The 14,877-nt window shown below is 42.8% G+C and overlaps 1 protein-coding gene across 1 annotated transcript in view; it reads left to right on the top strand.

The window, feature by feature from the left end:
- Positions 1-14,877, top strand: part of LOC134343761 (cilia- and flagella-associated protein 69-like) — a 182,941-nt gene that overhangs the window by 118,240 nt on the left and 49,824 nt on the right. Inside the window, exon 16 of the mRNA XM_063042501.1 lies at positions 13,225-13,306. Coding sequence (XP_062898571.1) covers positions 13,225-13,306 — 82 coding nt within the window. The remainder of the gene's footprint in view (positions 1-13,224; positions 13,307-14,877) is intronic.

The following is a 14,877-nucleotide window of genomic DNA, read 5'->3' as shown; positions in this document are numbered from 1 at the left end:
GGGAGGTAGCACCATCAATTTGTGGGAGACTGCCGGAACTTCTGGTAGAGGTGGGATGTCTGCAATAGAGTAGCTCCTTAGCAGCGAGCCAGCTAGTTTAAATGTTAGCTATGCTAATGAACGAATGACACCTGTTAATCTCACCTCAACATGTCTTTTACAGTGTTAACCCACCATGGGCAATAGAAAAGTCACTGTTGCAAACAGTGCAGTGAGCAACACTGTCATTATTTTTGACCCCTGTTATGCAGGGGTACACTTTAGTGTAGTCTGGAGTGACATACGTTCTATATTTTCTTTTGTTTTAGAACACTCTGCCATGGCGTGTGCTCACTTTCTCTCTCGCGCTCTCTCGTGCTCTCGCTTGCTTTCTCTCTCTCTCTCTTGCTGTCTCTCGCGCTCTCTCTTGCTTTCTCTCTCTCACTCTCTCGCGCTCTCACTTGCTTTCTCGCGCTCTTGCTCTCTCGCTTTCTCTCTCTTGCTTTCTCTCTTGCTTTCTCTCTCTCGCGCTCTCGCGCTCTTGCTCTCTCGCTTGCTCTCTCGCATTCTCTCGCTTTCTCTCTCACGCTCTCTCTTGCTTTCTCTCTCGCGCTCTCGCTTGCTTTCTCTCTCTCGTGCTCTCGCTTGCTTTCTCACGCTCTTGCTCTCTCGCATTCTCTCTTGCTTTCTCTCTCTCGCTCTCTCGCGCTCTCGCTTGCTTTCTCGCGCTCTTGCTCTCTCGCTTTCTCTCTCTTGCTTTCTCTCTTGCTTTCTCGCTTGCTCTCTCTCTTGCACTCTCTCTTGCTTTCTCTCTCTCGCGCTCTCGCGCTCTTGCTCTCTCGCTTGCTCTCTCGCATTCTCTCTTGCTTTCTCTCTCGCGCTCTCTCTTGCTTTCTCTCTCTCGCGCTCTCGCTTGCTTTCTCTCTCTCATGCTCTCGCTTGCTTTCTCGCGCTCTTGCTCTCTCGCTTTCTCTCTCTTGCTTTCTCTCTTGCTTTCTCTCTTGCTTTCTCTCTCGCACTCTCTTGCTTTCTCTCTTGTGCTCTCTCTTGCTTTCTCTCTCTCGCGCTCTCTCTTGCTTTCTCTCTCTCGCGCTCTCGCTTGCCTTCTCGCGCTCTTGCTCTCTTGCATTCTCTCTTGCTTTCTCTCTTTCTCTCTTGCTTTCTCTCTCGCTTGCTCTCTCGCTCGTGCTCTCGCTTGCTCTCTCGTGCTCTCTCTTGCTTTCTCTCTCGCGCTCTCTCTTGCTTTCTCACGCTCTTGCTCTCTCGCATTCTCTCTTGCTTTCTCTCTCTCGCTCTCTCGCGCTCTCGCTTGCTTTCTCGCGCTCTTGCTCTCTTTTCTCTCTCTTGCTTTCTCTCTTGCTTTCTCGCTTGCTCTCTCTCTTGCACTCTCTCTTGCTTTCTCTCTCTCGCGCTCTCGCGCTCTTGCTCTCTCGCTTGCTCTCTCGCATTCTCTCTTGCTTTCTCTCTCTCGCGCTCTCGCTTGCTTTCTCTCTCTCGTGCTCTCGCTTGCTTTCTCGCGCTCTTGCTCTCTCGCTTTCTCTCTCTTGCTTTCTCTCTTGCTTTCTCTCTTGCCTTCTCTCTCGCACTCTCTTGCTTTCTCTCTTGTGCTCTCTCTTGCTTTCTCTCTCTCGCGCTCTCTCTTGCTTTCTCTCTCTCGCGCTCTCGCTTGCCTTCTCGCGCTCTTGCTCTCTTGCATTCTCTCTTGCTTTCTCTCTTTCTCTCTTGCTTTCTCTCTCGCTTCCTCTCTCGCTCGTGCTCTCGCTTGCTCTCTCGTGCTCTCTCTTGCTTTCTCTCTCGCGCTCTCTCTTGCTTTCTCTCTCTCTCTCCTCTTGCTCGCTCGCTCTCAAAAAAATTGATTTCCGTGATATTGTGTATAATTTGTGGGCATCAGGGAGCCACTTAATATGTGGGAGACTCCCGGAACTTCCAGGAGAGGTGAGATGTCTGTGACTGTGGCATGGCCAAATTTACTTTTAACAAGGTTCACCGTAAGATTGGCCTTAGAAAGTCTATCAGTTTCTCTACCGCTGCAATATGTTCTTCCCATGTGTCACTCCAGACCACTAGGTCATCAATATAGGTCTCTGTGTTTTCTAACCCTCTAATCACTGAATTGATCATTCTTTGAAATGTCCCTGGTGCATTTTTCATCCCGAAGGGCAAAACATTGTATTCATACAGCACTGAAAGTGTAACAAACGCTGAGATTTCTCTGGCCCTGTCAGTCAATGGAACACACCAGTATCCCTTCAACAGATCAATCTTCGTCAGGTACTTAGCCTTTCCTTCTTTATCAACACAGTCATCCACTCTGGGAATAGGATGAGCATCCGTCTTGGTTATGGCATTAATTTTCCGGTAGTACAGAATCTCATGCTACCATCCAGTTTAGGCACAAGGACGCATGGTGACGCCTAGTCTGAGGTAGATGGCCTAATAATACCGGTTGCTAGCATGTACCCGATCTCTTTTTCAACTTCTTTATTTTTCTCGAAGTTCTTTCTGTGAGGGTGTTGTTTAATGGGCTGGGCTGAATTTAGAATGACATCATGCACTGCCGTGGTGCACCATCTTGGTGTGTCAGGAAATAAATCTTTGTGCTTCCTAATTAGTTCCTGCAATTGCTCTCTTTGTGCAGGCCCCAGATGACAAACCTTATCAGTAAGGTCCTTTAAGATAAGGCAATTCGTAAGTCTCGTGGACACAATACTCAATTTAGTGAAATGATTTTTTTCCACATTATCAAATTCCTCAGCCCCCCTTGTTTTCATGGTCATACCTACTGGTACCACATCAGAATCATGATACGGTTTCAACATACTAACGTGCACCAGCTGCATGGCCTTCCTCCTGTCAGGAGTTATTTGTATATATTTGTATTTATTTATAGCAGATATTTGTAGTAAGCACAAGGTTGTGATTGTGGGAGATTTTAATTTTCCACACATAGACTGGGAAGCCCATTCTGTAAAAGGGCTGGATGGTTTGGAGTTTGTAAAATGTGTGCAGTATAGTTTTTTGAAGCAGTACATAGAGGTACCAACTAGAGAAAGAGTAGTGTTGGATCTCCTGTTAAGGAATGAGACAGGGCAGGTGACGGAGGTATTTGTTGGGGAGCACTTTGGGTCCAGTGATCACAATACAATTAGTTTCAGTGTAATTATGGGGAAGGATAGGACTGGTAGGACTTATCAGAGCATTGAGTATAGGAATTGGGATGTAATGTTGAATTTGTATAAGGCATTGGTAAGGCCAAATCTGGAGTATTGTGTACAGTTCTGGGCACCGAATTATAGGAAGGATGTCAATAAAATTGAGAGAGTACAGAGGAGGTTTACTAAAATGATGCCTGGGTTTCATCTCCTAAATTACAGAGAAAGGTTGAACAAGTTAGGTCTTTATATTTATTCTTTGGAGCGTAAAAGGTTGAGGGGAGACTTGATAGAGGTGTTTAAAATTATGAGGGAGATTGATAGAATTGACGTGGTTAAACATTTTGCATTGAGAGTGGGGAAGATTCAAACAAGAGGGCATGGGTTGAGAATTAGAGGACAAAAGTTTAGGGGTAACATGAGGGGGAACTTCTTTACTCAGAGAGTGGTAGCTGTGTGGAATGAGCTTCCAACAGAAGTGGTTGAGGCAGGTTCTATGTTGTCGTTTATAGTTAAATTGGATAGATATATGGACAGGAAAGGAATGGAGGGTTATGGGCTGAGTGCAGGTCGGTGGGAATAGGATAAGGTAAGAGTTCGGCATGGACTAGAAGGGCCGAGATGGCCTGTTTCCGTGGTGTAATTGTTATATGGTTATATAGGAGTTTCAATAACATAATTCAAAGAATCAATTTTCTTCACTATGCGGTAGGGCCCATGGAATTTTGCTTGGAGGGGGTTGGTCACAAGAGGGAACACACCAGTACTTTGTTTGCAACTTCAAACACTTGCTCCCTCACTCTCTTATCAAACCAATGTTTCATTTTAATTTGGGAGTGCTGCAGATTCTTCCTGGCAAGGTCACAGCCTTGCTAAAACTTTCTCGCAATTTTAAAACATAGTCTAACACGCTGACACACACTTCTGGGTTAGACCATTGCTCCCTGAGGAGGGTCAAAGGTTCTTTGGACCTATAGCCGAAAATGAGCTCAAACAGGCTGAACCCCAAGGACTCTTGAATGGTGTCCCTCACAGCAAAAATTAGTAGGTGTATCCCCTCATCCCAATCCTTTTCATTCTCATGGCAGTAGGTCTTAATCATGTTTTTAAAGTCAAATGAAACCTCTCCAGAGCCCCTTGAGACTCTGGGTGGTAGGTAGATGACACAATCTGTTGAGCTCCCAGCTTAGACACTACTTGCTGGAATATTTTTGAAGTGAAGTTGCTATCCTGGTCAGATTGAATTTCTTTAGATAAACCTACCAGTGCGAAAAACTTGCTGAGTGGATTTACCACTGTCTTGGCCTGGATGTTTCTGAGAGGCACAGCTTCTGGGAACCTAGATGCAGCGCACATTATTGTTAACAAATACTGATTACCAGCTGCAGTCTTTGGCAAAGGACCTACACAATCCACTATGACCCTGGAAAATAGTTCACCAAAAGCAGGTATTGGCTGAAGTGGTGCTTTTGGAATGGCCTGGTTAGTTTTTCCCACCACCTGACATGTATGACACCCTCTACAGTAATTGACAATATCTCTCCTCACGTTAGGCCAATAAAACTCCCTCATGATCCTGTGCACTGTCTTTTTTATTCCAAAATGTCCCCCAAAAGGCATCTTATGGGCCAAGTTTAAAATTTCAACCGTATAAATCTTTGGAACCACCACCTGGTGCACAATAGCCCAATCCTCACTCGCAGGCACGGTGGCTGGTCTCCACTTCCTCATCAACACCCCATCCTTAAGATAATACCCCACTGTTTCTTTCTGAATTTCCTCCTCGGAGAGAACTGTCTCTTTTAAAGCCACAATTTCTGGATCTTTATTCTGCTCCTCTATAAACTCCTTCCTTGACAAGGACAGGTCTTTCCTCTCCTCCTTGTTCTCCTCAGCCTAACTACCCCCTAAATCCTGTTAGTATAGGGACGGTAGGAAAGTCTCAGATAAATCAATATTAGCAGCAGCAGCCTTTCTGGACATGCTTCGTGTCACTGCACATGCGGGATACACATCAGCATCTATGGGCGCGTCCTCAGCAGCAGCAGGCTTACTTGTGAGCTGAACTGCTGGGTAAACATCCCCACCTGCAAGGTCATTACCGAGTAAGACATCAACATGGTCTATCGGCAGCTCAGATCAGACCCCTATTATGACTGGTTTCGATACCAAGTCACATTTCAAGATTATCTTATGCAAAGGCACGGCCTCTGTTCCCTTCCAATGCCCTTAATGATGTTTACTTCTCCAGTATCTGTCTCCGCACCAAGTTCCAAAACATCTTTTAATATCAGTGACTGGAAAGCTCCAGTATCTCTCCATATTCTAACTGGGACTGGGTTTGACCCCTCCTTCACAGACACAAACCCTTCTGAAATAAATCTGTCAAGTCCCTCCTGAACACGGTTCCAACCCCTTTTCTTCAGCGGCCAGTTGGGGTTTTCTCTTTCTCCTTTCCTTTCCCCCTTTTCATAGCAAAACAATTTGACACTACATGGCCAGGTTTTCCACAAGAGTAACACTTAAAACTGGGAAATTTTTTCCCCGACTGTTTCCCTTCCTCCTTACTTTTATCACTAATCCCTGGTTTACTCTCTGGTTTAGCCAGTGGATTATCTCTACTCCTTTGTGGGTTACTCTTAGTGGGGAAAAATTTAACTTTATGAGTTAGGGCATATTCGTCTTCTAACTTAGCAGCTTCTGACAGTGTCGCCGCCCCTTTTCCATCTAAGTGCGTCCCTATCTCAGCCGAGACGCAGTTTTTAAACTCTTCAATCAACATTAATTCTTTCAAGTTGCCAATATTCTCATTCGCCTCTTTTGAAGCACACCACCGATCCAAGTATACCCGTTTCTCTTGGGCAAACTCCACATACGTTTGGTTCCAGGACTTTCTCAAACCTTGAAACCTTTGTCTGTACGCCTCCGGGACTAACTCATAAGCCTTAAACACAGCATCCTTCACTTTATCATAATCCTTCGCGTCTTCAATAGACAGGGCTACATAGGCTTGCTGAGCCTTCCCCTTAACCACACTCTGTAATAACACCGCCTATTGCTCCCGCGGCCACTGTCAATTATGGGCCACTTTCTTGAAATGTAAGAAATACCTATCAATTTCTGCTTCATCAAATGGAGATACTAACCTAATTTCTCGACTGACACTAAACCCCTCCTCACAGTTCGCCATCTGAGCGTTCTGTTGCCATCTCTCCCTTTCAAACGCTCTCTGCCTCGCTGCCTCTTCTCTCTCTAATTTCAATCTCTCTATCTTTAACTGTTCCAGGTGGACCTCGACCTCCTCTTTCACCACAGGAAACCTCCCTAACTCCCTCTCTTCAAATGTCCGTATAGACACATAGTATTCAGCTATTTTCCTTTGAATTTCTGCTTTCGTCATACCTCTCTTTACCTCAACATTCACTTCCTTAACAATATCCCTCAACTCATATTTCCTAGCCTTCTTCAAGGACACGGGGTCTGGCAATTCCAGAAATCCCGCAACATCCATTTCTGCTGTTTTTCCACACAACCAAATCAAAAGTCCCATTCAAAAGGGATTTTCCCCAATCAATTCAAATCAGCCTCCCGACCAATTTGTTCATATCGCGGACGTAGGCCCCAATTTTGTTACGTACCCCGTGACAGGGATAAAGAAACCAGCAGAAATAGAAACCACTTTGGAGTCTTGTATTGCTATAAACTAATAATATTTATTAACAACTACACAATACAATAAACTAAGTGAAGATAAATCAAACAGGTTAGCAAGAATTATATATATGTATGTAAGTCAATCAGTAAGTGTGGAGAAATATGTATGAAAACCAAGCTTTAAGTCTAGGGGTAAAAAGATACAATCTTACGATGTTGAGTAAAGTTCAGTTCAGTTCAGTTCATGGTATGTAGTTGAATAGCGGTGGAGAGAGAGAGAGAGTGAGTTGAGTCTCCAGGTGAGCTGTTGCAGTCGATTTTCTCGTCGTCCTCCGAAATCCTTCACAAGTCACCGACTGTGACTTTAACAACAAAGGGGACCGTGCTTCGGTGTGATTGAGCTGTCTACCCAGGCCAGGGTCGGACACGTGGACAACTCCCCACCGGTCTTGCCTTTGAATTTTCACTGGCAGAGCACTGGGATCAATCCGCCTGATCGATCCTCCAAAACCCACTTTCTCTGCGGGCACAACAATGCTCACGCAGTGCCCAGATCATGTGTCTGAGGTCTGTACCATCTGACCTCCTATTTATCTCACCAGGCTGAGCATCAGCTGTCATTCAAAGACTCCCTCCTCCCTTTGTCTGTAAAGGAATGTGAGCAGGCAACAAGTCCTTGGAAGTAACATCAATAATATCCTGTTGGTCACCATAGCAACCTTCGAGCTGCTCAGTTTTTATCTCCAAAGTAAAACTCCGAAGTTAACTCCCGTGTCAGTCCAACCGTCAATCTTCGTCTCTCTCTCTCCTTTCCAAACAAACCATCAATGATAAATATCTCTCTCTGTCCCTCTTCAAACAGTTAACAGGGGCACTCCTGGATCCCCTCACACTCGGTACAACCCAAAGTCATCTCCAAAGTATAGTTATTCTCAATTAGCCTCATACCCACAGTCAGTGTGAATATCGTGGTAAAAGAAAACTGAATTTTAAATATTTATGAATTTGCCTTTATCACTTTGTATTTATTAAGGAATGGGTACTAGATTATTATTCTGAATCCACATGTACAGTAATTGTTTTGTCAATCAATTATCTAAGATATATAGGAATTTTAGCTCTATTTGATTTATCAGCAAGCAAATATAAGGTTGCTGCAAATAATAAACTAAACTATTTATTTAAGAACAATCAGAATTCTCACTTTTACAATCATCAGCCATTTTGTCACTGTAGCCTGCTCCTGCCCCTGAGTGGGCCGTCGGATTAAGCCTGAACGATGCGAAGCTCTCCTTTTAAGCAAGCATTGCCAACCCGTGAGAAATCTCGTCACTGTGGTTTGCTCCTGCTGCTGATTTGGGTTGTCGGAATAAGCCCGAATGCCCGCAAAGTTCTTCTTTTAAACAAGTGTCACCGACCTGTGAGAAACCTCATTGTTGTGGCCTGCTCCTGCCACTGTTTTGAGCTGTTGGAATTTGTATCTGATTTCTACTGCATTCATTAAGAGAATGTAATAACTCACTAAGCTAAAACATTTAAAGGGCTTCAGATTCCTGGATCATTGGGGCCTCTTCTGGGGGAGGTACGACCTGTACAAAAAGGACAGGTTACACCTGAACCCAAAGGGGTCCAATATTCTAGCTGGCACATTTAATAGAGCTGTTAGGGAGGGTTTAAACTAATTTGTCAGGGGGTGTAGAAACCGGAGTGATAGGGTTGAGGAAGGGGAAAACAGAACTAAATCAAAGATAGCGTGCAACAGAGATTATAGAAAGAACAGGCAGGAGATGAGGCTTAATCACAGCCAGTGGCATGAGTTACAGGGCAATAGAGACGTGGTGCAGTTAAAACAGAAAGCAGCAAATACTGGACTGAAAGTGTTATATTTGAATGCATGCAGCATAAGGAATAAAATGGACGATCTTGAAATTCAGCTACAGATTGGCAAATATGACATTGTGGCCATCTCTGAAACCTGGCTAAAGGATGGGTGCCATTGGGAGCTGAACGTCCGAGGATATAGGGTGTATTAGAAAGATAGGTTAGTAGGCAGAGGGGGTGGTGTGGCTCTGTGTATAAGAAATAATATTAAATCATTAGAAAGAGATGACATAAGATTGGAAGGTGTAGAGTCTCTAAGAAATGGCAAAGGTAAAAGGACTCTAATGCCAGTTGTATACAGGCCTCCAAAGAGCAGCCGGGATGTGGATTACAAATTACAGCAGGAGATAGAAAAGGCGTGTCAGAAAGGCAATGTCTTGATAATTGCTGGGGATTGTAACATGAAAGTGGATTGGGAAAACCAGGTCAGAACTGGACCCCAGGAGAGAAAATTTCTAGAATATCTAAGGGATGGATTTTTAGAACAGCTTGTTGTTGAGCCCATTAGGGGATTGGCTGTGTTGGATTGGGTGTTGTGCAATGATCTGGAGGCGATAAAAGAGCTTACGGTTAAGAAATCATTAGGGAACAGTGATCACAATATGATCGAGGCCACATTGAAACTCGAGAGAGAAAAAATAAAATCCAATGTGTCGGTATTTCAGTGGAATAAAGGAAATTACAATGGCATTCGAGGCAACTGGCTGAAGTTGACTGGAAAGGGACATTTGCAGGAGGGTCAGCAGAGCAGCAATGGCTGGAGTTTCTGCAAAAAATGAAGGAAGTGCAAGACAGGTATATTCCAAATAAGAAGAAATTTTCAAAGGGAAGAAGGACACTACCGTGGCTGACAAGAGAAGTCAGAGTCAAAGTAAAAGCAAAAGAGAGGGCATACAAGGAAGCCAGAGCTAGTGGGAAGATAGAGGATTGCGAAGCTTTTAAAAACTTGCAGAAGGAAAGTAACACACATAAAAGTTGCTGGTGAACACAGCAGGCCAGGCAGCATCTCTAGGAAGAGGTATAGTTGACGTTTCGGGCTGAGACCCTTCGTCAGGACTAGTCCTAGAGATGCTGCTTGGCCTGCTGCGTTCACCAGCAACTTTTATGTGTGTTGCTTGAAATTCCAGCATCTGCAGATTTCCTCATGAGAAGGAGAATAAGAAGGACATTAGGAAGGAAAAGATGAATTATGAAAGGAAGCTGGCGACGAATATCAAAGAAGATGCTGAAAGTTTTTTTTAAGTATATAAAGGGTAAAAAAGAGTCGAGGGTAGATATAGAACCAATACAAAATGATGCTGGAGATATTGTAATGAGAGATGCAGAGATGGCGGAGGAACTGAATATGTATTTTGCATCAGTCTTCACAGTGGAAGACGTCTGCAGTATACCGGACATTCAAGAGTGTCAGGGAAGTGAAGTTTGTGCAGTGAGAATTATGACTGAGAAGGTGCTCAGGAAGCTTAATGGTCTGAGAGTGGATAAATCTCCTGGACCTGATGGAATGCACTCTTGGGTTCTGAAGGAAGTAGCTGGAGAGATTGCGGTGGCATTAACAATGATCTTTCAAGAATTGATAGGTTCTGGCATTGTAGTGGATGACTGGAAAATTGCAAATGTTACTCTCCTATTTAAAAAGGGTGGGAGGCAGCAGAAAAAAAACTATAGACCAGTTAGCCTGACATCAGTCTTTGGAAAGTTGTTAGAATCGATTGTTAGGGATGAGATTACGGAGTACCTGGAAGGCACATGACAAGATAGGCCAAAGCCAGCATGGTTTCCTGAAAGGGAAATGCTGCCTGACAAGCCTACTGCAATTCTTTGAGGAAATTGTAAGCAGGGTAGACAAAGGAGATGCAGTAGACGTGGTGTACTTGGAATTTCAGAAGGCCTTTGACAAGGTGCCACACATGAGTCTGCCTAGCAAGTTAAGAGCCCATGGAACTACAGGGAAGTTACTAGCATGGGTGGAACATTGGCTAGTCGGCAGAAAACAGAGAATGGGAATAAAGGGATCCTATTCTGGCTGACTGCAGGTTACAAGTGGAGTTCCACAGGAGCTGGTGTTGGGACCATTGCTTTTTACGATGTATGTCAATGATTTGGACTATGAGAATTAATGGATTTGTGGGTAAATTTTCTGATGATACAAAGATAGGAGGAGCGGGTAGTGTTGAGGAAACAGAGAGCCTGCAGAGAGACTTAGATAGTTCAGGGGAATGGGCAAAGAAGTGGCAAATGAAATACAATGTTGGAAAGTGTATGGTCATGCACTTTGGTGGAAGAAATAAATGGGCAGAGTATTATTTAGATGGGGAGAGAATTCAAAATGCAAAGATGCAAAGGGACTTGAGAGTCCTTGTGCAAGATACCCTAAAGTTAACCTCCAGGTTGAGTCGGTTCTGAAGAAGGTGAATGCAATGTTGGCATTCATTTCTAGAAGCATAGAATATAAGAGCAGGGATGCGATGTTGAGGCTCTATAAGGCACTCATGAGACCACATTTGGAGTATTGTGTACAGTTTTGGGCTCTGTATTTTAGAAAGGATATACTGGTATTGGAGAGGGTTCAGAGAAGATTCACAAGAAAAGTTCCAGGAATAAAAGAGTTACTGTATGAGGGACGTCCGGCAGCTCTTGGGCTGTATTCCCTGGAGTTCAGGAGAATGGGGGGGATCTGATAGAAGCATTTCAAATGTTAAAAGGCCTGAACAGATTAGATAAAACAAAGTTATTTCCCATGGTAGGGGATTCTAGGACAAGAGGGCACGACTTCAGGATTGAAGGACGTCCTTTTAGAACTGAGATGTGGAGAGATAGTTTTAGTCAGAGGGTGGTAAATCTGTGGAATTTGTTGCCACAAGCGGCTGTGGAGGCCAAGTCATTGGGTCTATTTAAGGCCAAGATAGATAGGTTCTTGATTAGCCAGGGCATCGAAGGGTATGGGGTGCAGGCAGGGGAGTGGGGATGACTGGAAAAATTGGATCAGCTCATGATTGAATGGCAGAGCAGACTTGATGGGCCAATTAGCCTACTTCTGCTCCTATATCTTATAGTCTTATTGTCTTAATGGAAATCACTGCCTGAATGGGTGTTGGAGGTAGAAATAAAAGGGTAATAAAAATTACATATCTTTGGAGAAAGTCTTGTTTCTCAACCCTAACTCATTTTTTTCTTTCTAAAGGCTTAATAGGTCAAATAACAGCATTTTTCATTAATAATCATCAGGATTGAAGGAGTTGGAATGATGTGATTTGACTTTAGAAAAAATATAGTAGTACGCAGATCTCTCAGGGACTGATATTTTTAATGCCTTTGTATCTTATGATACAAAATTAGGAGAGAAAAGTATTATTGAAAGAAATATGTATTTGTACAATACTCGTCACATACAGTAGTTAGCCAGTGTACTGTATCTCATAACAGATTAAAATGTGTTTTAATATCAATTATGGAATCTTTTCCAAAATGATGACAGAGTTGGATGTTTGTGTATTCATGGGTCAGTTTCTTGGCCATTCAGTGAAAAACATAACAAATTATAGTCATAGTCATAGTTATAGTCATAGTCATACTTTATTGATCCCAGGAGAAATTAGTTTTCATTACAGTTACTCCATAAATAATAAATAGTAATAAACCATAAATAGTTAAATAGTAATATGTAAATTATGCCAGGAAGTAAGTCCAGGACCAGCCTATTGGCTCAGGGTGTCTGACCCTCCAAGGGAGGAGTTGTAAAGTTTGATGGCCACAGGCAGGAATGACTTCCTATGACGCTCTGTGTTGCATCTTGGTGGAATGAGCCTCTGGCTGAATGTACTCCTGTGCCCAACCAGTACATTATGTAGTGGATGGGAGACATTGTCCAAGATGGCATGCAACTTGGACAGCATCCTCTTTTCAGACATCACAGTCAGAGAGTCCAGTTCCATCCCCACAACATCACTGGCCTTACGGATGAGTTTGTTGATTCTGTTGGTGTCTGCTACCCTCAGTCTGCTGCCCCAGCACACAGCAGCAAACATGATAGCACTGGCCACCACAGACTCGTAGGACATCCTCAGCATTGTCCGGCAGATTTTAAAGGACCTCAGTCTCCTCAGGAAATAGAGACGGGTCTGACCCTTCTTGTAGACAGCCTCAGTGTTCTTTGACCAGTCCAGTTTATTGTCAATTCGTATCCACAGGTATTTGTAATCCTGCGCCATGTCCACCCTGACCCCCTGGATGGAAACAGGGGTCACCGGTACCTTAGCTCTCCTCAGGTCTACCACCAGCTCCTTAGTCTTTTTCACATTAAGCTGCAGATAATTCTGCTCACACCATGTGACAAAGTTTCCTACCGTAGCCCTGTACTCAGCCTCATCTCCCTTGCTGATGCATCCAACTATGGCAGAGTCATCAGAAAACTTCTGAAGATGACAAGACTCTGTGCAGTAGTTGAAGTCCGGGGTGTAAATGGTGAAGAGAAAGGGAGACAAGACAGTCCCCTTATTAACCAGTAATTAATCAGTAATTATAAACTAAAGAAATCTACTTTTTATTTCTATTGCAGGTGTTGTGTTGTTGGATGTTATACAACCGAGAACAATTTCCTTGAAATGGGAGGCATTTTCCTTCTCCTGGATTTGCTTGAAGTAAGAATTCAAATTGAATGTTACTGTTTCTTGAATAATCATCTGGTGGTTGTGAGTTCAAATAACACTATGACAACTTCAGAATTTTAAATTTGTTTGAAAGTATCTGTAAAGAGAATGTAACGAGGCCATTGATCACTTGTATGAAACTGTTTAAGAAGGATGAAAATAGATGAAAAACTGCAGTGCAGTCAGCCTATCATTGGTGGCAAAATAAAACATTCTGAAAGACTAGGTAAATAATCATCGATTAAGCTATGATATAAGGTAATAGGTAGAAAGTTTAAAAGAAGTCACATGGAGAAGTATCAGGTGAGCATTTGATGGGCCGTAGTCCAAGGGTTACAAACTGAAGATGCATAAGAATGAAGATTCTGGAATCTGAAGCAAAATGCAAACTGCTGAACGAACTCAGTGGATCAAACAGCATCTCTGAAAGCAAAGGAATGATCACTGTTTCAGGCTGAGATCCTGCACATTTCTAGTGAGAACTTAAAGACGAACTTAATAGGCAGAAAGTGAATGTTTTTAACTATAGCAGTAGCCCTAGTGAGAACAATCCCTTAACTAACACAAAACTAGACTTTAAATTTCCAGTTTAGCCATGCCTCAGTATTCAAATTCCATGCCAACTGGGGGCCTCCTAAGTGTGGTGGAGTTGCAAATTGATAGGAGCATTGAACATCTAGATGTGGTGACTGCCCATTTTACTTTGCAATTTTTTTGAAAAGTCTATTATATAGTATTACACAACACAATATTATTTCCAAGTCATTGGCTCTTTTTCAGTGCATATGGACGTGGTGGATTGAAAACTTTGCATCTGCACTATTATAATATCATGAAATGACATGTAAACTATTTAATTGGGTTAAACCACAAACTAAGTAGTATATAGCTTTGGCATAACAATAGATATGGGTAAATGGCAATAAGTGCTGCTCTTGCCAGTGATGGTTTCATTCCTAGAATTCTAAAATGTTATGAGATCAGATTCATAATATTTTTATTGCACAATATAAAATGACAATTCTTAATATAAAAAATACTCAATGCATTTACATGTAGAATATACCTTTATCAAAAAGAACAAAGTAAAAATATTTCTTTTGAAAGTACAGAATAATAGAATGATAACAAAGTATAGCAGTTAGCCTAAAACTTTACAGGACCAGACACTTGGATTCAATTCCTCCTGTTGTCTGTAAGGGGTACGTACGTTCTCCCCATGACTATGTGGATTGCCTTCAGATGCTTTGGTTTCCTCGCACATGTCAAAGACGTATGGGTTAAAGTTAGTAAATTATGGATGAGCTATGTTGGTGCCGGAAGCATGGTGACACATGCAGGCTGTCCCCAACATATCCTCAGGATCAGTTGGTTGTTGACACAAATGACTATGTTTCATTGAACATATGATGAATAAAACTAATCTTTATCTTTGAAGAAGGCTGCTTAGTTTTTAGTACATAATGAATATAACATAAATACATAAGAACATTTAGTTCAGGAGACAGGGAGGAACTGAAACATGTACAGAGGGAGCGAAAGGAGAAGATCAAGGTGGCTAA

This window comes from Mobula hypostoma, chromosome 3 (assembly GCF_963921235.1).
Source record: "Mobula hypostoma chromosome 3, sMobHyp1.1, whole genome shotgun sequence".
Lineage (NCBI taxonomy): Eukaryota > Metazoa > Chordata > Chondrichthyes > Myliobatiformes > Myliobatidae > Mobula > Mobula hypostoma.
The sequence above is the reverse complement of the archived record's forward strand: the minus strand, read 5'-3'. Positions and strand labels throughout refer to the sequence as shown.